Below are 21,246 nucleotides of genomic sequence, written 5' to 3' on the forward strand. Positions count from 1 at the left end.
TTCATTTTTTTAGTTTGTTTTAAAGTATGTATTTAATGTTCCTTCGTGTGTTTTGTGTGGGGGTGGTGCGGGGGGGTAAGGGGGAAACCGTTTTGGTCGCCTCCTCCATGGAGAGGCGACTTTTTCCAGGTCGCCTCCCCCGTGGCCTAACATCAAGGATCGGCGCGGCCTTTCCCGGAGACGCGCCCGGGGCTTCAGCGGCGGGCGCAGCGTGGACTCTCGGCGTGGAGCGGGTGAACCCTCGCTGGGGCTTGCTGGAGGGGAGCGCTCCGTTTCGCTGTCCTGGGGCAGCCGGCAGCCTGAAGTCGCAGCCTTAAGCAGAGCTCCAGCTGGCGCGGCGTCTACAGCCCGGGATCCCTCGTGGGGAACCCGGGGGAAGAAGAAGCCATCACTGCCGGCCCGCGGCCAACTTCTACCGCGGGGCCGGCATGGACTTACCATCACCCCTGGAGGGGAGCTTCGACCACCGGCCCTGCAGTCTACGGTGCTTCTGGCTGCGGCGGGGACTTTAAATCTTGATCGCCGGCCTGCAGCCTACAACAACTTAAAGCCGCGGTCTCCGGTGAGGAAGAGCCGATCCTGGACTGACTCTGGACTCTGGTCCTGTCCACGGGGGGGAAATGGAGGAGGACTGGCCACATTTTTGTGCCTTCCACCACAGTGATGAATGCTGTGGTGGATGTTTGTGTTACATTTTGTGTGTTCTTTATTATTGTATCGCTGCTGACAACCCAATCCTTGCCGGGTCACTGCTCGTGCAGTCGACCGGTTGGTGCAGAGAGTAGCTTTGAATGTTTGTCTCTTCGTTGATTGTGTCCCTATCTTTTTTAAAAAGCTACTGTAATGCGCCCTTTAAATTGCCCCTCGGGGATGAATAAAGTGCTTGATTGATTGATTGATTGATTGGTGACTCCCCTCGATGCGGCTGCAAAAGTGGCTGCTGCCCAATTGTTTGCCTCGCCTTTTTAACAAGTTTGTGTTCACAAAATGAATTTTGGTTGTCAGGTGGCTGCAGCCCAATTGTTTGCCTCGCCTTTTTTTAACAAGTTTGTGTTCACAAAATGAATTTTGGTTGTCGGGTGGCTGCAGCCCAATTGTTTGTCTTGGCCTGGCTTTTAAAATCGTTGCAACAGTTGGCTGCCAGCCCAAGAATCCATTCGGCCCACAATGTCTATATTAGCCATCTGGAAACCAGTACCTTTGGCCCGCAGCACCCATACTAGCGCAACATAAAGCCCCACCCACTGGCGAGCAATATTGGAATTGGTGGAGAGGCGGAATATTGCGTTGGTGACCAGCCCTCCCGTGTGATGCTGGGACCTAACGGGTCCCACTTAGTCTAGTTAGGTTATAAAACCCAAGTTGGTTATGTAATACCTCAGATGATTTTAATTTTGATAACCAAAATTTAAAAAAAATAAGTAACTTTATTTGTCATTGGAGCAAATTAGAAAACATGCAGAATGATGTAGATGTATGTTTTTTTTTTAACATATCTCCAGAAAGAAAATTGAAGTAACAGACTGCTCTTTATCTGAACTATTAATTAAAAAATATATATTTTAAACATAAATGCATTCAAAGAAGATTGGACATCTCTGTCAAGCTTCTCATGTTTGCGGACAACACAACCCTGATTGGACTGATCCAGGATGTGGAGGAATCTGCCTTCAGACAGGAAGTGTCACAGCTGGCGTCCTGGTGCCATCGCAACAACCTGGAGCTCAATGCTCTTAAGACAGTGGAATTGGTTGTAGACTTTAGGAGAGCTCCCCCTTCCCTCACCCCACTCAACATCAACAACACCACAGTCACATCTGTGGAATCTTTTAAGTTCCTGGGAACCATCATCTCCAAGGACCTTAAGTGAGAGGCTACCATCGACTCCACAGTCAAAAAAGCACAACAGAGGATGTACTTCCTACGACAGCTGAGGAAGCACAATCTGCCACAGGCAATGATTGTCCAATTCTACACGGCCATCGTAGAGTCTGTTCTCACCTTCTCCATCATTGTCTAGTTTGGCTCAGCCACCAAGCACGACACCTGGAGGCTGCAGCGAATAGTCCGATCAGCAGAGAAGGTTATTGGCTGCAATCTTCCCCCCATTGATGAACTGTACACTGCGAGGGCCAGGATGCGAGCGGGCAAGATCATCTCTGACCCCTCTCACCCTGGCCACAAACTCTTTGAATCACTTCCCTCTGGAAGGCGACTCCGGACTGTCAAAGCTGCCACAGCCAGACATAAAAACATAGAAACATAGAAAATAGGTGCAGGAGTAGGCCATTCGGCCCTTCGAGCCTGCACCGCCATTCAATATGATCATGGCTGATCATCCAACTCAGTATCCTGTACCTGCCTTCTCTCCATACCCCCTGATCCCTTTAGCCACAAGGGCCACATCTAACTCCCTCTTAAATATAGCCAACAAACTGGCCTCAACTACCTTCTGTGGCAGAGAATTCCAGAGATTCACCACTCTGTGTGAAAAATGTTTTCCTCATCTCGGTCCTAAAAGATTTCCCCCTTATCCTTAAACTGTGACCCCTTGTTCTGGACTTCCCCAACATCGGAAACAATCTTCCTGCATCTAGCCTGTCCAACCCCTTAAGAATTTTGTATGTTTCTATAAGATCCCCCCTCAATCTTCTAAATTCTAGCGAGTACAAACCGAGTCTATCCAGTCTTTCTTCATATGAAAGTCCTGACATCCCAGGAATCAGTCTGGTGAACCTTCTCGGAATCAGTCTGGTGAACCTTCTCTGTACTCCCTCTATGGCAAGAATGTCTTTCCTCAGATTAGGAGACCAAAACTGTACGCAATACTCCAGGTGTGGTCTCACCTAGACCCTGTACAACTGCAGTAGAACCTCCCTGCTCCTATACTCAAATCCTTTTGCTATGAATGCTAACATACCATTCGCCTTCTTCACTGCCTGCTGCACCTGCATGCCTACTTTTAATGACTGGTGTACCATGACACCCAGGTCTCGTTGCATCTCCCCCTTTCCTAATCGGCCACCATTCAGATAATAATCTACTTTTCTGTTTTTGCCACCAAAGTGGATAACCTCACATTTATCCACATTATACTGCATCTGCCATGCATTTGCCCACTCACCCAGCCTATCCACGTCACCTTGCAGCCTCCTAGCATCCTCCTCACAGCTAACACTGCCCCCCAGCTTCGTGTCATCCGCAAACTTGGAGATGTTGCATTCAATTCCCTCGTCCAAATCATTAATATAAATCGTAAATAGCTGGGGTCCCAGAACTGAGCCTTACGGTACCCCACTAGTCACTGCCTGCCATTGTGAAAAGGACCCGTTTACTCCTACTCTTTGCTTCCTGTCTGCCAGCCAGTTCTCTATCCACATCAATACTGAACCCCCAATACCGTGTGCTTTAAGTTTGTATACTAATCTCTTATGTGGGACCTTGTCGAAAGCCTTCTGAAAGTCCAGATATAACACATCCACTGGTTCTCCCTTATCCACTCTACTAGTTACATCCTCGAAAAATTCTATAAGATTCGTCAGAGATGATTTACCCTTCATAAATCCATGCTGACTTTGTCCAATGATTTCACCACTTTCCAAATGTGCTGCTATCCCATCTTTAATAACTGATTCTAGCAGTTTCCCCACTACTGACGTTAGACTAACTGGTCTGTAATTCCCCACTTTCTCTCTCCCTCCCTTTTTAAAAAGTGGTGTTACATTAGCTACCCTCCAATCCTCAGGAACTACTCCAGAATCTAAAGAGTTTTGAAATATTATCACTAATGCATCCACTATTTCTGAAGACAGAACCAAAGTAGTTATTCAATTGGTCTGCCATGTCCTTGTTCCCCATGATCAATTCACCCGTTTCTGACTGCAAGGGACCTACATTTGTTTTAACTAATCTTTTTCTCTTCACATATCTATAAAAGCTTTTGCAGTCAGTTTTTATGTTCCCTGCCAGTTTTCTTTCATAATCTATTTTCCCTTTCCTAATTAAGCCCTTTGTCCTCCTCTGCTGGTCTCTGAATTTCTCCCAGTCCTCTGGTAGGCTGCATTTTCTGGCTAATTTGTACGCTTCATCTTTTGTTTTGATACTATCCCTGATTTCCCTTGTTATCCACGGATGCACTACCTCCCCTGATTTATTCTTTTGCCAAACTGGGATGAACAATTGTTGTAGTTCATCCATGCAGACTTTAAATGCCTTCCATTGCATATCCACCGTCAACCCATTAAGAATCAATCGCCAGTCTATCTTGGCCAATTCACGTCTCATACCCACAAAGTTACCTTTCATTAATTTCAGGACCCTTGTTTCTGAATTAACGATGTCACTCTCCATCCTAATGAAGAACTCAACCATATTATGGTCACTCTTGCCCAAGGGGCCACGCACAACAAGACTGCTAACTAACCCTTCCTCATTACTCAATACCCAGTCTAGAATAGCCTGCTCTCTCATTGGTTCCTCTACATGTTGGTTTAGAAAACTATCCCGCATACATTCCAAGAAATACTCTTCCTCAGCACCCTTGCCAATTTGATTCACCCAATCTATATGTAGATTGAAGTCACCCATTATAACTGTTTTACCTTTGTTGCACGCATTTCTAATTTCCTGTTTGATGCCATCCCCAACTCCACTACTACTGTTAGTGGATGTGGATAAAACAGTTTTTATCCACGAGTAGTTACTCTACTGAACAGCCAAAAATCTGTAGCCTCCCTTTGATCTGGTATTTTGTTGGTTCACATGCTTGATCAATGGTGTTTTATCATTAATATTTTATTATTATTAATGTTTAGTGTTCTTAATCATTCGTAACTGTCACTGTATGTCATGTTGTTACTTGTGGGCGGAGCATCAAGGCAAATTCCTTGTATGTGAATACTTGGCCAATAAACTTACTGACTTACATGGTGCTTTACTGAACCTGTGCTTTAATTTTGCATGTGGGACACAAGAGACTGCATGTGGTGGAATCTGAAACAAATGTCAATCTGCTGGAGGAACTAGTTCAAGAAGCATCTGCGGGGGGGTAGTCTTCTAGCAATTTGTTTTGTTGCTTAACTTCATGTAATGCTGTTGGCTAAATGAAATGTCAGGCAAGTTCAGGGCAATTTAAATACGCTTAATGCGAATGATTTTTTATCTTCTCACTTCGGTAACAATAAGGTGATCATTGATGCAGCTCTGTAGGTTATAATGGAAGACGTGAACTTACATGGAAATATTATATTAATGAAAAATATATTCTGCTGCATGGTTAAACATTTTTTTGTCAAGTTAGTTTAGGTCAGTAATTGAACTAATATATTTCTTGGCAAAACTTTTATTTTCTCTTTCTTTTTTCCCCCTCAAAATAAAGAAAAACAAAACTCTATTCCAAGACTTAGCAATTGGACAAACACTCATCTCAAAGCACAAGAATGGAAGATATTACAGTTGTGGTGTCACCGGAATTTCCTCTCAAACTTTCTATGAGGTCATATTTGACGATGGCTCGTTCAGTGACGATCTGTATCCAGAGGATATTGCTGTAAGTAATTTGTTTTGGTTCAGTCTACAGAAGTAACACATTTTAATAGTCCCTCTTTAGTGTTGCTGAAACAAAGGAGTGCAATTCCTCAAAAGTGTCCAGGAGAGCTTTCTCAAGCAGTATGTAGAGGCCCCCACACGTGAAAGGGCAATACTGGATGTAGTATTGGGAAATTGGGAAGGGCAAGTTAATAAAGTGTTTATGGAGGAGGCTTTTGGGACCAGTGACCATAGTTCGATTAGGTTTAAGATAGTTATGGATAGGGACAGAGAGGGCCCACGTGTTAAAATGCTCAACTGGGGTAAGGCCAACTTTGAGGATATGAGAGAAGGTCTCGCTCATGTTGAATGAAGCAGATTATTTGAGGGGAAAGGAACATCAGCCAAGTGGGATGTTTTTAAAGTGTGACTAGAGAGCAAGTGGGACCTATCAGGAATCAAAGCGGTCGCCTCTGTGTGGAACCACGGGAGATGGGCAAGGTCCTCAATAAGTATTTCTACTCTGTATTTACTGAGGAGATAGACAGGAGGACGGAATAACTTGGGGCAGTCAATGGAAGTGTCTTGAGTGCAATCAGTGTTACCTTAGAAGAAGTACTGAAGGTACTACGTGTGTTAAGGTAGACAAATTTCCAGGGCCTGATCAGATATATCCGAGGACAATATGGGAAACCAGAGAGGAAATTGCGGGAGCCCTGGTTGAAATTTATGAGTCGTCCTTAAATACAGGAGAGGTGCCGGAAGACTGGAGGGTGGCAAATGTTGTGCCTCTTTTCAAGAAGGGCTGCAGGGAAAATGCTGGGAACTATAGGCCAGTGAGCTTAACATTCTGAGGGATAGGTTAAACAGGCATTTGGACGGGCAAGGGCAGATTAGGGATAGTCAGCATTGATTTGTATGTGGGAGGTCGTGTCTCACAAATCTGATTGATTTTTTTGAAGACGTGACCAAAAAGGTCGATGAGGGCAGAGCTGCAGATGTTGTGTACATGGACTTCAGTAAGGCGTTCGACAAGGTGCCGCATGGTAGGCTGCTCTGGAAGGTTAGATTGCATAGTATCCAAGGAGAGATAGCTGGATGAATAGCAAATTGGCTCCATGGAAAGAAGCAGAGGGTGATGGTGGAAGGTTGCTTCTCAGACTGGAGGCCTGTGACTAGTGGTGTGCCTCAGGGTTCAGTGCTGGGTCCATTACTGTTTGTCATCTATGTCAATGATTTGGATGAGAACATACAGGGCAAGATTAGCAAGTTTGCTGATGATACAAAAGTGGGTGGTTTTGCAGATAGTGAAGATGATTGCAGCAGGATCTGGATCGATTGGCCAGGTGAGCTGAGGAATGGTTGATGGAATTTAATACAGAGAAGTGTGAGGTGTTGTATTTTGGAACGTCTAACAAGGGCAGAGCCTACGCATTGAATGGTAGGCCTCTGGGTAGTGCGGTCGAGCAGAGGGATATAGGAGTGCAGATGCATGGTTCCTTGAAGGTCGAGTCGCAGGTAGATAAGGTGGTCATTGGCACATTGGCCTTCATCCATCAGAGTATTGAGTATAGAAGTTGGGAGGTCATATTGCAGTGATTTTAGACATTGGTGAGACTGCATTTAGAATATTGTGTTCAGTTCTGGGCACCATGTTATAGGAAATATATTGTCAAGCTTGAAAGGGTTCAGAGAAGATTTACAAGGATGTTGCCAGGACTAGAGGGTCTGAACTATAGGGGGAGGTTGAGTAGACTGGGTCTCTATTCCTTGGAGCGCAGGAGGATGAGGGGTGATCTTATAGTGTATAAAATCATGAGAGGAATAGATGCACAGAGTCTCTTGCCAAGAGTAAGGGAATCGAGGACCGGAGGACATAGGTTCAAGATGAAGGGGAAAAGATTTAATAGGAATCTGAGGGGTAACATTTTCACACAAGGGCTGGTGGGTGTATGGAACAAGCTGCCAGATAAGGTAGTTGAGGCTGGCACTATCCCAATGTTTAAGAAACGATTAGATAGGTACATGGATTTGACAGATTTGAAGGGATATGGACCAAGCACAGGCAGGTGGGGCTAGTGCAGCTGGGACATGTTGGCTGGTGTGGTCAAGTAGGGCCAAAGGGCCTGTTTCCACACTGTATCACTTTATAACTCCAAAATTATTCACTAATTTCTAGTTCCTTTTCATCGTTGTCTTAATTGTACCATTTTAAAGTTGCCTTAAAGCACAATTAATCCATGGACTAGAGGGTAGCTGTGGTGCAAGCAGCACTTCAGGCACTAGTGCTGAGTTTGGAGGAGACGCACAAGCAATGAACTTGCAAATGGTTTCTCGTAATCGGTTAATAAGCAAGATCTCTGAGATAGCAATAAAACCCATATTGCTTTCTTTGGTTCAGCAAAAGCATCTATTGAAAAAACTTGTCATCAGATTGATTGACAACATCTCATACCTGGGTATACTATCTATTATTCACTTTGATCTGTTTTCTCTTCCTGAACAATGCAACCCCTGAGTGGAATAACATTTAGATTCTCCGAGGTACAACAAAACTTGCAGTAAAATCAGTGCCTCGGGTGCCACACGGCCATTGAATATAAATATGTGAACAACAATTTTCAACAAAATAATCAGCGTATATCACGATAGAGCAAGGTACCAAGGCTAATTGGTTTCCCTGTTTCCCTTACTACTAATATAATTTGCCCAAAATCATTTAGAATAAAATAGTGATTTGCTGAGTGTGACTTGGTACTGCACACTTAATTGCCAAAATATATTAAAAAGTGTAATGATTTTGTTCTGCCTTTAAAATGAAAAGCCCAGAAGAGCATTTACTGTTATAGATCTGTCTGCATATGTAACTTAGACGGAAGGCTACCAGTAATTATAATTACCCTATGTTGGATGCACTAAAGTAGTCACAAAAGTGGTCAATTCATTCAATACGCATTATCTGTGGAATTGACACATTGATTGAAATCGGCATTTTTTTTCTTCAAGGAGCATGGAAATGCTAGTAGATTGCTTCGATAAGAGGCATCTCCCTTTTCTTATCAAGTAAACCTTTTGTGTTAAAATATTTCGAAATATTCTTCTAACATGTTTATGTGCAGCTTGTTAATTATATGTATTCCAATTCCACACAAGCTAACCACTTCAGATTGTTCATGTTCGCTAAATTAGTTTCCATTAGTAAGTGGACCCGTAGAGAATTCAGTGAGACAACGTTGGTGTTGGATGGAGGTGCTCAAGCTGTGAAAATTTTATATTATCGAGTTACTGCTGTGTAACTGAAGGTCTTCAAAGAATGAAAAAAAAAGCAGGATTATGAATATAGTTCCCTAAAGATATTTAATATATTATTTTTCATGGTCTCTATATGGAGAGGCAGCTTTTTGCTATAAGGGTTTCTTCCTTATAAACTCAAGCTTTACGCTACTCACTGAGCTCATATGAAGAGCTATCTGTACAATTCTTTGTGTTTGTTACTTGGGATTGTAGGATTGTATGGTCTTAAAGGCAGGAATAGAAATGTGAATGATAACAAAATGATAGGAAGGAAGTGGCATCATTTTCTCTTTTTACAGTTATGTTTTGGTTGGTGAAGTATTTATTTTTTATAATTATTTTGTCTCTGCAAAGTTTTCGCCTTATCCAAATAGATGGTCTGATGCTGTTTGTAAATGTTCAGTGCCCAGTACAGGTTTCAATCATATGAAACACCTTTCTAGTCTATAAATGTGCAACAAACAATTTAACAATCTTCATGAACAAAGCATGTGGCTAACCAGAATATCAGAAATGATTTGCTCTTATTTGGGTCATATCAGTACTCAATCAGGAAGACTGGATTGGCAGGAACTTTTCAAAGCTTTATTTTGGGAATTAATACAGCTTGTAATTCATCTATCTATAAGCTCTCAATAACCTTAACAAAGTAATACTAAAATTGCATTTTTTCACCCCACATTAACATTTGGGAGCTAAGTAAAATATATTTCTAAAGGCATGTCATCAAGGAAGGTTAGGTTTGTAGTGAATAAAGATAAATTTAATTGATAATCTATAATTCATTTGCTACCTCCATTCATCTCCTCTGTGCCAGTAAAATATGATCAGACTATTAATGGAATCGTTGTAGTGAAATACTTTCCAGATAAAAGTGTTATCTTGTGTTTTGGAATGTTTCTTTCTGTGCTTTTGGTAACATTTCCCATCTGTTGGTCAAAATTAATCAAAAAGCTGCAGAATAAAAAAGTATTTTACTTAGCTTTGGTTGTCTAATTGATTTTTTAAATTCTAGCAATTCATGTTGAAATCCATACTTGAAATGTTAGTTGGGTAGTGAGGCGAATCAAAGAGTGATTTACTGATAAGAGGTACACAGATACCATGGTAGTCTGGACCAATCATATGTTAAAAGATGTAACTGGGGATGGGGTGAGGGGGCAGTCTTCATCTAACGAAGGGAAGATGGACAACAAATTTAGGATGTAGAAACAAGGAACTGCAGATGGTAGTTAATACACAAAAGGAAATAAAGTGTTGGAGTAACTCAACTGGTCAAGCAGCATCTCTGGAGAACATGGATAGGTAACGTTTTGGGTCAAGGCCCTTCTGGACTCGATAGGGACATTTTGGGTTGAGACCTTTCTTCGGACTGATAGAAACATAGAAAATAGGTGCAGGAGTAGGCCATTCGGCCCTTCGAGCCTGCACCGCCATTCAATATGATCATGGCTGATCATCCAACTCAGTATCCTGTACCTGCCTTCTCTCCATACCCCCTGGTCCCTTTAGCCACAAGGGCCACATCTAACTCCCTCTTAAATATAGCCAATGAACTGGCCTCAACTACCTTCTGTGGCAGAGAGTTCCAGAGACTCACCACTCTCTGCGTGAAAAATGTTTTTCTCCTCTCGGTCCTAAAGGATTTCCCCTTTATCCTTAAACTGTGACCCCTTGTCCTGGACTTCCCCAACATCGGGAACAATCTTCCTGCATCTAGCCTGTCCAACCCCCTAAGAATTTTGTGCGTTTCGGGTCAACATCTTTCTTCAGACTCGTGAACTGAAGATTATGGGGAACTGACACAAGAGGGTTTGAGGCCAGTGTTGATCATATTGAATGCCTGGCCAGGCTGGGGGAGCTCATTTCCACCTCTTCTTATATGATATCAGCCATCTGCCAGGAATTTGTCACAGTCATAATAATGAAGAGTTCATTTTAAAAAAGCTGTTGAATAATAAAGCCATTGTTTACAAATTAGTATATATTGTGGAGAGATGTGATGACAGGATAATCCTCTGGTGGAGCTCACAAGATCTGCACTAGGAATTGTGAATTGAGTATGGACCTACTCATTAGGTCATCAAGGTCATCAATGCTCACTGCAATTATTAGATTAGGGAGTGCCTATGGATAAACACAAAATTTAAGGTGTGTCAAGAAGAGATTATTAGCATGTGTATCAGGGAGTACTGAGGAGACAATAATTGATTCTGGAAAACATATGGGGGAGGCGATCTGTGACTGGATAAAATAGAAATGAGAAAAACAAATTTAAAAAGATCCTCTTGAAATGCATAAAGTTAAAGGGAATGGGTGACATTTCGGGTCGAGCCCCTTCTTCAGACTGATGTCAGGGGAGTGGGCGTGGACAGAGATATCATTTAGTCGGAGACAAAAAGACCGGCGGGCGAACTGGGAAGGGGGAGGGGATGGAGAGAGAGAGAACCCAAGGGCTATTTGAAGTTAGAGAAGTCAATGTTTATACCACTGGGATGTAAGCTACCCAAACGAAATATGAGGTGTTGTTCCTCCAATTTGCGTCTACCAATACTCTCCTCCGCCTAGCAGAGCTGGTCCTTACCCTCAACAACTTCTCCTTTGACTCCTCCCACTTCCTCCAAATCCAAGGCGTAGCTATAAGCACTCGCATGGACCCCAGCTATGCCTGCCGCTTTGTAGGGTATGTCGAACAATCACTGTTCCAGGCGTACACTGGCCCTATCCCCGAACTCTACCTCCGCAACATTGACGACTGCATCGGTGCTGCCTCCTGCACCCATGCAGAACTCACTGACTTCATCAACGTCACGACTAATTTCTATCCTGCACTCAAATGACTTGGACCATCTCCAACATCTCTCTACCGTTTCTAGATCTCACCGTCTCCATCACAGGAGACATACTATTGACCGACATCTACTACAAACCTACTGACTCCCATAGCGATCTAGACTACACTTCTCACCAGGCATCCTGTAAAGACTATCCCCTACTCACAATTCCTCCGTCTACACCGCATTTGCGTCCAGGATGAGGTTTTCCATACTGGATCATCGGGGATGTCCTCATTCTTTAGGAAACGGGGGTTCCCCTCTTCCATTATAGATGAGGCTCTCACTAGGGTGTCCTCGATATCCCGCAGATCCACTCTTGCTCCCCCTCCCCTCATTTGCAACAAGGACAGAGTCCCTCGTGTCCTCACCTTTCACCCCATCAGCCGTCGCATACAGCATATAATCCAATACTTTTGCCGCCAGGTACCTTTACCTGCAACCGTAGGAGATGCAACACCTGTCCCTTTACCTCCCCCCTTGACCATCCAAGGACCCCAACAATCTTTTCAGGTGAGGCAGAGGTTCACTTGCATCTCCTCCAACCTCATCTACTGTATTCGCTGTTCCAGATGTCAACTTCTGTACATCGGCGAGATCAAGCGCAGGCTCGGCGATCGTTTCGCTGAACACCTCCACTCAGTCCGCCTTAACCTACCTGATCTCCTGGTTGCTCAGCACTTTAACTCCCCCTCCTATTCCCAATCTGACCCTTCTGTCCTGGGCCTCCTCCATTGTCAGAGTGAGGCAAATTGGAGGAACAGCACCTCATATTTCGCTTGGGTAGCTTCCACCCCAATGGTATGAACATTGACTTCTCTAACTTAAAATAGCCCTTGCTTTCATTCTCTCTCCATCCCCTCCCCTTCCCAGTTCTCCCACCAGTCTTACTGTCTCAGACTACATTCTATCTCTGTTCCGCCCACTCCTCTGACATCAGTCTGAAGAAGGGTCTCGACCCGAAATGTCACCCATTCCTACTCTCCAGAGATGCTGTCTGACCCGCTGAGTTACTCCAGCATTTTGTGTCTATCTTCGATTTAAACCAGCATCTGCAGTTCTTTCCTACACAAGTTAAAGTGAATGTTCTAGTGCAAGATTGGCTCGCTTGTTAAATTTTAATTAACCATTTCAATGCATAATCGGGATGGACTGGACTAAGATAGTCACCTGTGATGGTTTACATTTATGTTGAGGCTTTTGCTTCAATAGGCTGTATTTTTTTGGCTACATTGTGCTATGGTTTCTTAGACCTGCAACACATAATTTGTTAGACATCTGAAATAAAACTTTCTGGAAATACAGGCCAGACTGCCTTTTTTTAATCATGTTCAACTTCAGGTATTGGATTTCCCAAAGCGAATCATCTCTTTAAATTTGCCTTTCTCTCAATTAGCATGGTTTTGCTTTTGGCCTGTTTTGTTGTTTACTTATACTTGTTGATCTTTTCCTTTTTATCTGATGATTTTAGTATCTTTTGTTACAATAAACTTTTCATTTGAAAGTGAAAGCTGTAAATCATTTTCAAAATAATTTGAGATTCTTCAATAGGAAAAACATTTGATATTTAAAGTGAAGAGGGGTCAAAATAATCACCTGAAAATGAACAAGTGCTTGTGAGTTTCATGGAGTTGCATAGAATGTTGCACTTTGGGAGGTTGAATGTAAGTTGAGAGTATACAGTTAATAGCAAGACCCTTATCAACTTTGGTGTGCAGAGGGATCTTGGAGTCCAAGTACATGGCACACTGAAGGTGGCTGCACTAGTAGGTAGGGTGGTAAAGAAGGTGTATAGAGTGCTTGCCTTAATTGCTAGGGGCATGGAATACAAGAGTCAGGAAGTCAGGATGCAGCTCTATAAGATGTTGGTTAGGCCGCATTTGGATTATTGCCTGCAGTTCATGGTCACCGCATTACAGGAACGATGTGGAGGCTTTGGAGAGGGTACAGAGGAGGTTTACCAGAATGCTACCTGGATTGGAAAATTTCAGCTACAAGGGGAGGTTGGATTTTTCTCTGGAACACATGAGGTTGAGAGTAGTATACAAAATTATGAGAGGCTTAGATAGGGTAGACAGTCAGTAACAATTTTCTCCAGGGTGGAATGTCCATCGCTAGAGGGCATAGCTATTAGGTGAGAGGGGGAAAGTTTAGTGGAGATGTGCAGGGCTAGTTCTTTACACAGAGAGTGGTGGGGGCCTGGAACGCATTGTCATGGGTGGTTGTGGAGTCAGATACTCTAGTGGCATTTAAGAGGTTTTTAGATAGGCACATGGAAGTGCAGGGAATGGAGGGATTTGGATCACGTACAGGTAGATGAGATCTGTTTAACTTGGTAGCCTGTTTGCAACAAACATTGTGGGCCCATTCTCTGTTCAATGTAATCCACGGCAGGCACAATCCACTTGATCCAACAGATCTTTACTGCCACTTATATTCGATAAAAGGCTCCTCCCTGCTCTCTGCATTCAAATTTGTCAGCATATGCTTTATTCTTTTCTCCCTCAAGAACTATGGTGGTTTCCCTATAATCAGGGCTGCCAACTCTCACGCTTTGTGCGTGAGACTCACTCATTTCAGCAAATTCTCACGCCCTCACGCTGAAGACAGAATTCTCACGCTGTCTTCAGTCCCTGCACAGCAAGGATCCTATAGCGGAGCTATATGATCTTTGCTGCACAGTTTGTCTCTTTGCGCCATGATGGCGATCTGTGGGTCTGGGGAAGCACGTCGGTTGACGGCTGAGAGTGACGTTGCGTCTCTTTTCTCTTGGTTGGATGTGCAGCCGCCGGGTGTCAGCACCTCTGGTTGCCGGCTGTGAGCGCTGCGCTGCCGGTCGCCACTGCAGCCTCGTTCCCTCCCTCCCTCCCTCCTGCCCTTCAACTCACACGGCAGCACCAGCGCCGCCAATCCACGCTACACCGTGCCCACTGGACTCCCCATTGGACGGCTGGGGGAGAGCGGGAAGGGGGAAAGAGAGAGAGAGAGAGAGAGAGAGAGAGAGGAGAGAAGAGAAGAGAGAGAAAGATAGAAGAGATAGTATGAGAAGAGAGACAGGAGGTAGGGAGGATTAGTATAGGGGAGGTGGGGACGGAAGGTGAAAGAAGAAAGAGGGAGGTAGGAAGGGTTGAGGGGAGAAAGAGGGGGGATGGGGGCAGGAGAGAGGAAGGGGAGGATGGGGGGAGGAAGGGGGAAGGAAAGGTGTGTGTGTGCTTGTGTGTGTGTCTCCCTGTGTGTGTGTGTCTCTCCATGTGTGTGTGTGTGTGTGTGTGTCTCCCCGTGTGTGTCTGTCTCCCTCCCTGTGTGTGTGTCTGTCTCCCTCCCTGTGTGTGTGTGTGTGTGTCTTCCTTTGTGTATGCGTCTCCCTGTGTGTCTTGTCATATCCTGGCCTTAGACAGGGCTGCCAACTCTCACGCTTTGAGCGTGAGTCACGCATTTCAGCCAATTCTCATGCTGATGACAGAATTCTCACGCTGTCTTCAGTCCCTGCACAGATTGTCTCTTTTGCGCCACATCAGAGCGATCTGTGCGGTCTGGGGAAGAGCGTCAGTTGGCGGCTGTGAGTGACGTCGCATCTCTTCTCTTCTCTTCTTTCTTGGTTGGATGTGCAGCCACTGACAACATGAAGCAGCCGGAGATAGAACTAACCAGGTGAATTGGTTGTAAAACATGGGGGGGATCACAATGAGGCCAAACATCTAGGACAGGGTTCGGCACCCTACGGCATACAACGTAACTCGAAAAACCCGAACACCCCCCTCTCACCCCTGGTCGCCATGCTCCCTCGCAATTTCTCACTCTCAACACTCGCCCAATGTTGGCAGCCCTGCTATAATGCACATAAACCATTCCCTACAGTAGTTGATATCACATTTTTATCACTGGGAAAATAAGTTTTCCTTGACTTTCCTATTGAAGTTATTGGTATCCACATTATATCATTAAGCTTTTGTATCCCACAGAGGTGAAAAACTATTTCTGCGTGTTTTTTATTAAATTTTTCATAATTATAAAAATCACTATCATGTTACCATTTAGTTTTCCCTTATCTAAAGATAAAAAAAAGTTCCAGCCTTTCTTGATTGGTACATCAGGATAGTTCTGATAACATCCTTGTGAATATTTGGTGCATTCCTTATCTTTTCTGTACTAGGGTGAACAGAGCTATGTACAATACAGCCAAACGTGAACTAACAAAGCGTACAAACTTATACAATATAACTTGACAGATTTTCTATTCTTCCCCTTGCAACGTAAACTGGGAGTTAGATTTGTTTTTTATTTAACCATGCTTAACCCTCTGCCAGTTTTATCATTTTGTGCAACTCTACCTTGAGATCCCCTTCCTCACTTATTTCATTCAGACATGGTACCCAGGCAGTACCCCTTGCCTCCACCCTTTCTTATTCTTCTGATAAAAATGCAGCACCACACCAAGCCTGCACATTAGTTTAGGTTTCCCTTTTGACATTAGCTTTGGAAGACAATACAATAAGCCAACTTGCAAAAAGCATTTGTGAATGTTATCTTCACAAAGCAGTAGCTGGGAGTCATGATATTGCTTGAGAACCCTATTTATTTTAATATTTTATTTGTGACTTCAAACGAATACATTTGACAACTCAAAGAAAATAATTTACACCAATTTAAAAATATTTGAAAATAAACACTTTCAGCTATGACAGTGATCTATATTGGTTGTTTAACTAGCATTTGCTGAAGCATTCAAAGCTTGCATTGCCATTTCCGTTATAAATATAATCTTAGGATAACAATTGAGTTAAATCCTTATGTAGAAGAAAAATCAGCTTGCGTACAATTTCAGAAGAACTTGCATTTAAGTTTTCTGTTGTTAGCTTTTCGTTGTTTTACCTTACTGAATTCTGGAAAAGGAGCATTGAACCGTCTCTCTGATTTATTCTACAACTGGTGTTCCTTTGGTCTTTGGAAGTCCTTTCGCATAATGGAGATTATGTAATTCCACTGTATAGATTGTCCCCAGTTTACATATGTCCAAGTTATGTACAGTATATGCATACAAACAAGAATTTGAGATACCTAGGGGATGGATTTGCCAGCTGCAGATGACTGTGTAGGACGAAACTGCAGATGCTGGTTTAAACCGGAGATAGACAAGAAGGGTCTCGACCCGAAACATCACCCATTCCTTCTCTCCATTGATGCTGCCTGTCCCGCTGAGTTACTCCAGCTTTTTGTGTCTAGCTGCAGATGACTGTTCTTGACATTAGCTGGAATTTGGCCATATTGATGGCCATATTGAATCCACGATGTATATAATCACAGTTAACAGATTTTTGTCCATTTTGTTCAAGTTACGAATAGTTCACAGGACCGGAACCCTGCCGTACCCCTGGCAAGGCCTGTATAGTGAAGTACCATCTTCAGCTGCAGGTTGCATCTGAGGTCAAATGAAGCTGGAGTAGGAATTACCTTAAGTTTAAAAATTCATTAAAAAATATATTGATTTTGTTTTATTATTGTCGTGTGTACCAAGATAGTGAAAACGTTGTTTTACATCCTATTTAGGCAGATCATACCATACATTTTGGTAATGAAGCTGCCGTTCATTTTCAGATTGGTGTAGGAGTTGTTGCCTGGGTATATATGTTGGTTATTAAATGGGAAGAGTATAAGGACATGGTAGTTGTACGTCAAACGTCATTTGATAGAACTTCCATATCCAACAAGAGTCATTAACTATATCTACCCTTCTAACTTTCTAACTTGTTCTTGCTTCAGCTCATTTATTATTGGAGCTCACAGCAGTGCCTGACTTTTCTCAGCTGCAGAATTTTCCCTTAAGACTTCTTCCTCTCTGCCTTGCTTCCCTCCTTTAAACAGCTCCTTAAAGCTGACCTCTTTGTCCAGTTTTTTTGTTTATATGAAACGATACAATAGAATATCCCAGGAGGGAAATTGATCTGCCAACAGTCATAAAACACAAAGAACATGAAACATGAAATTAAAGTGATGAGTGGAAAGGATTGGTGATGTGCAAAGATTGAGTGTGTGTGGGGGGGGGGGGGGGGAGTCAGTCTACTCCACCACATAAGGGAGGAGTTGTACAGTATGATAGCCACAGGAAAGAAGGATATTCCTGTGGTGTTCTGTTCTGCATCTTGGTGCATGGCTGTCCGAAGGGGTCGGGGGGGGGGGGGGGGGTCTGTGGGGGGGTGCGTTGGGTGTGCTCGCACCCCCCCTTTTTTTCCAGAAAGAAGAAAATCAACGTTTACCCGAAATTCTGGTTCCGGCCGCTGGATGATTTGGGAGGGAAAAAAAATGCGACCATCCGCGTCTGCGCAGTTAGGGGAAGCCGGTGACGCAGTAGTGATGTTAATGACGCTGTCTCTCCGCGCGTGCGCAGTAGGCCCGGCCGGGATCAGACTGTCATTTGAACTCCACACAACCGGCGATCGCCTCGATGTCTACTCTGGGTAAGTAGTGGAATATTGCGTTGCGAGAGGGGGAGTCTGTTTTTTATCCTGGGTGGCAAGACCCGTAGGGGTCTAATCCGGCCCGCGGGATGATTTATGAAAAAAAAGTGAGTGCCCATTTCTTCAGTGTCTGCCCGTCCGGTCCAGCGTCTCCATCCGCGGCGTCGGAGCCTACCCAGCGGCCAGCCTGGCGTTCGGGAGACCTTTCTCCAATCGCCTGGCGGGAGGGCTGAATCTGAACCCAGCGGTCGTAACCCCAACATCAGACACCGCTCCGGCCGGGCTCGCTCCCCTCGCCTCTCCCGCTGCCGGGCCCACGCCACCTTCCGCCCACGCCACATTCTGCTCACGCCACCCCCCCCCCCCCTCCCGGGCTGGGCCCTCGCCTCTCCACCCCTCTTGGGAGGGGGAAGGAAGAGAGGTCATGTTGCGGTTGCATAAGAAGTTGGTGAGGCCGCATTTAGAGTATTGTGTTCAGTTCTGGGCACCATGTTATAGGAAAGATGTCATCAAACTGGAAAGGGTACAGTGAAGATTTACGAGGATGTTGCCAGGACTAGAGGGCCAGAGCTATAGGGAGAGGTTGAGTAGGCTGGGACTCTATTTCATGGAGCACAGGAGGATGAGGGATGATCTAATAGAGGTGTATAAAATCATGATTTGAATAGATCTGGTTGAGTCTTTTGCCCAGCATAGGTGAATCGAGGAGCAGAGGACATAAGTTTAAGGTGAAGGAGAAAAGATTTAATAGTAATCTGAGGGGTATAGTTTTCACACAAAGGGTGGTAGGTGTATGGAACAAGCTGCCAGAGCAGATAGTTGAGGCAGGGACTATCACAATGTTTGAACAGTTAGACAGGTACATGGATTAAACCGTGGGCAGGTGGGACCAGTGCAGATGGGACATGCTGGGCCGAAGGGCCTGTTTCCACACTGTATCACTCTATGACTCTATCTATCTTTCCCTCTCAAACCCATTCTCCTGCCTTCTCCCCATTACATCTGACACCCGTATCAATCAAGAATCTATCAATTTCCTCCTGAATAATGTCCATTGACTTGGCCTCCACAGCTGTCTGTGGCAATGAATTCCAAAGTTCACCACCCTCTGACTTAAGAAATTCCTGCTCATCTCCTTCCTAAAGGAATGTCTTTTAATTCTGAGGCTGTGGCCACTGGTCCTAGACTCTCCCACTAGTGGAAACATCCTCTCCACATCCACTCAATCCAGGCTTTTACCAGGCTGGGACAGACTGCAACAGCTTCACATCATGTCCCAAAGCTCGTGCCCTGTCCTGCATCACCCAAGGCAGCAGAGACATTATAGGAGAGGGCAAGCACCGTCACAAAGTAGCTCACGATGGTTTGGGTAACATTCAGGAATGTCTATACATGTCACATTATGAATATTACTGAAGAAGGGTCTTGACCCGAAATATAATCTATACCTTTTCCCCAGATATGCTGCCTGACCCGCTGAGTTACTCCAGCACTCTGTGAAATGTCACCTATCCATATTCTCCAGAGATGCTGCCTGACCCACTGAGTTACTCCAGCTCTTTGTGTCTATTTTCCCTTCACCCATCTGCCCAAGCCCACCCTCCCCCATTCTTTCCTATGTTCCTTTCCACCCATAAACCTCACCCTGCCTTTACATTTCACTCCTCTTTCAAATCTGCTCTACTTATCTACATGCATTTTTTTTCTTAACTTTTTAGTCATAGAGTGATGCAGTGTGGAAACAGTCCCTTCAGCCCAACTTGCCCACACCGACCAACATGTCCCATCTGCTCTAGTCCCACTCACATGAGTTTGGCCCTTGTCCATCTAAACTTGTCCTATCCATGTACGTGTCCAAATGTCTCTTAAACATTAGGATAGTCTCAGCCTTAACTACCTCCTCTGGCAGCTCGTTCCATACACCCACCACTCTTTGTGTGAAAAAGCTACCTCTCAGATTCCTGTTAATTTCTGAAATATTGGTCATAAATTTGGTGCAAAAATGTAGTCGTTGACTACACCTCTATATTCAGCTTCCCTCCCCTCTCTGATGCAGCCCACAATTGCAGAGTCATCTGAAAACTTCTGCAGGTGGCAGGAGTCCGAGTTATATCTGAGGTCTGAGGTGTAGATGGTGAACAGGAAGGGAGAGAGGACCGTCCCCTGTGTGGTCCATGTGTTGCTCACTACCATGTCCAAGACACAGTTCTGTAGCCTGTATTGTGGTCATCCAGTCAGGTAGTTGGTGATCCAGGACATCAATGGAGCATCCACCCAAACCTTTGTCAGTTTGCTCAGAGTCAAAAAATATGACTCTCACAATGCTTCCAGGCTTATACAGGTGAACTTGGGAACGATGGAGCAGGTGGATGATGGCGTCCTCAACCCCCACCTTTGTTTGGTAAGCAAACTGCAGGGGATCCAGGGAGGGTTAAACAAGGGGTCACAGGTGAGTGAGCACCAGCCTCTCCAGGGACTTCATCATGTGTGAAGTCAGTGCCACTGGTCTGTAGTCATTGGAGGAGCTGGGGTGCATCCTCTTTGGTACACGAACCAGGCAAATATCTTCCACATCACAGGAACCCTCTCCAGGCTCAGGCTCAGGTTGAAGATATGCTGGAGTACTCCACACAACTGGCTGGCACACGCCTTGACTACCCCAGAGCTGACACCATCGGGACCCGTGGCTTTGTCTGGGCGGAGTCTGCTCAGATCTTTTCTCACCTGCTCAGCCTTGATGGTCAGGTGCGACAAAGAAAGGGCAGAGGAAGTGGACAAGGGGGATTGAAGGAGAGAGTCTGTAGGGGAGCAAGGTCTGATATCTGCTCTGATATCGCGTTATGTAGCTCAGCGTGATATTTTGTTTGATGACGATCCAAAATAAAGTACTTCAGAGGGTTTGATGCATTAAAGGTGCTGTTGTCAGCCCAAATGTGATTCCATTCCCATAGGCACTTAGGGGTGAACATTAAATATCGTCTTCACAATTTCACTTATTTTCTAATGACTATAATCTAAAAAAAATGGTTTACTAATGTTAATATTTGCGCAAAGCTGATGCCATCAATGTTTTGTGAAATCTGAATTTGTGGAAGAGTCTGTTTAATGATGTAAGTTAATTTGCGTAAGCAAATTGA

The 21,246-nt window shown here is 44.4% G+C and overlaps 1 protein-coding gene across 5 annotated transcripts in view; it reads left to right on the forward strand.

Moving 5' to 3' along the window:
- The window catches only part of kdm4c (lysine demethylase 4C), a 353,632-nt gene that overhangs the window by 298,649 nt on the left and 33,737 nt on the right, over positions 1–21,246 (forward strand). For all 5 annotated transcript variants that reach the window (XM_033017965.1, XM_033017969.1, XM_033017967.1 and 2 more), the window contains one exon: positions 5,378–5,548. In XM_033017965.1, the coding sequence (XP_032873856.1) occupies positions 5,378–5,548 (171 nt within the window). The remainder of the gene's footprint in view (positions 1–5,377; positions 5,549–21,246) is intronic.

This window comes from Amblyraja radiata, chromosome 3, assembly GCF_010909765.2.
Source record: "Amblyraja radiata isolate CabotCenter1 chromosome 3, sAmbRad1.1.pri, whole genome shotgun sequence".
Classification (NCBI taxonomy): Eukaryota; Metazoa; Chordata; class Chondrichthyes; order Rajiformes; family Rajidae; genus Amblyraja; species Amblyraja radiata.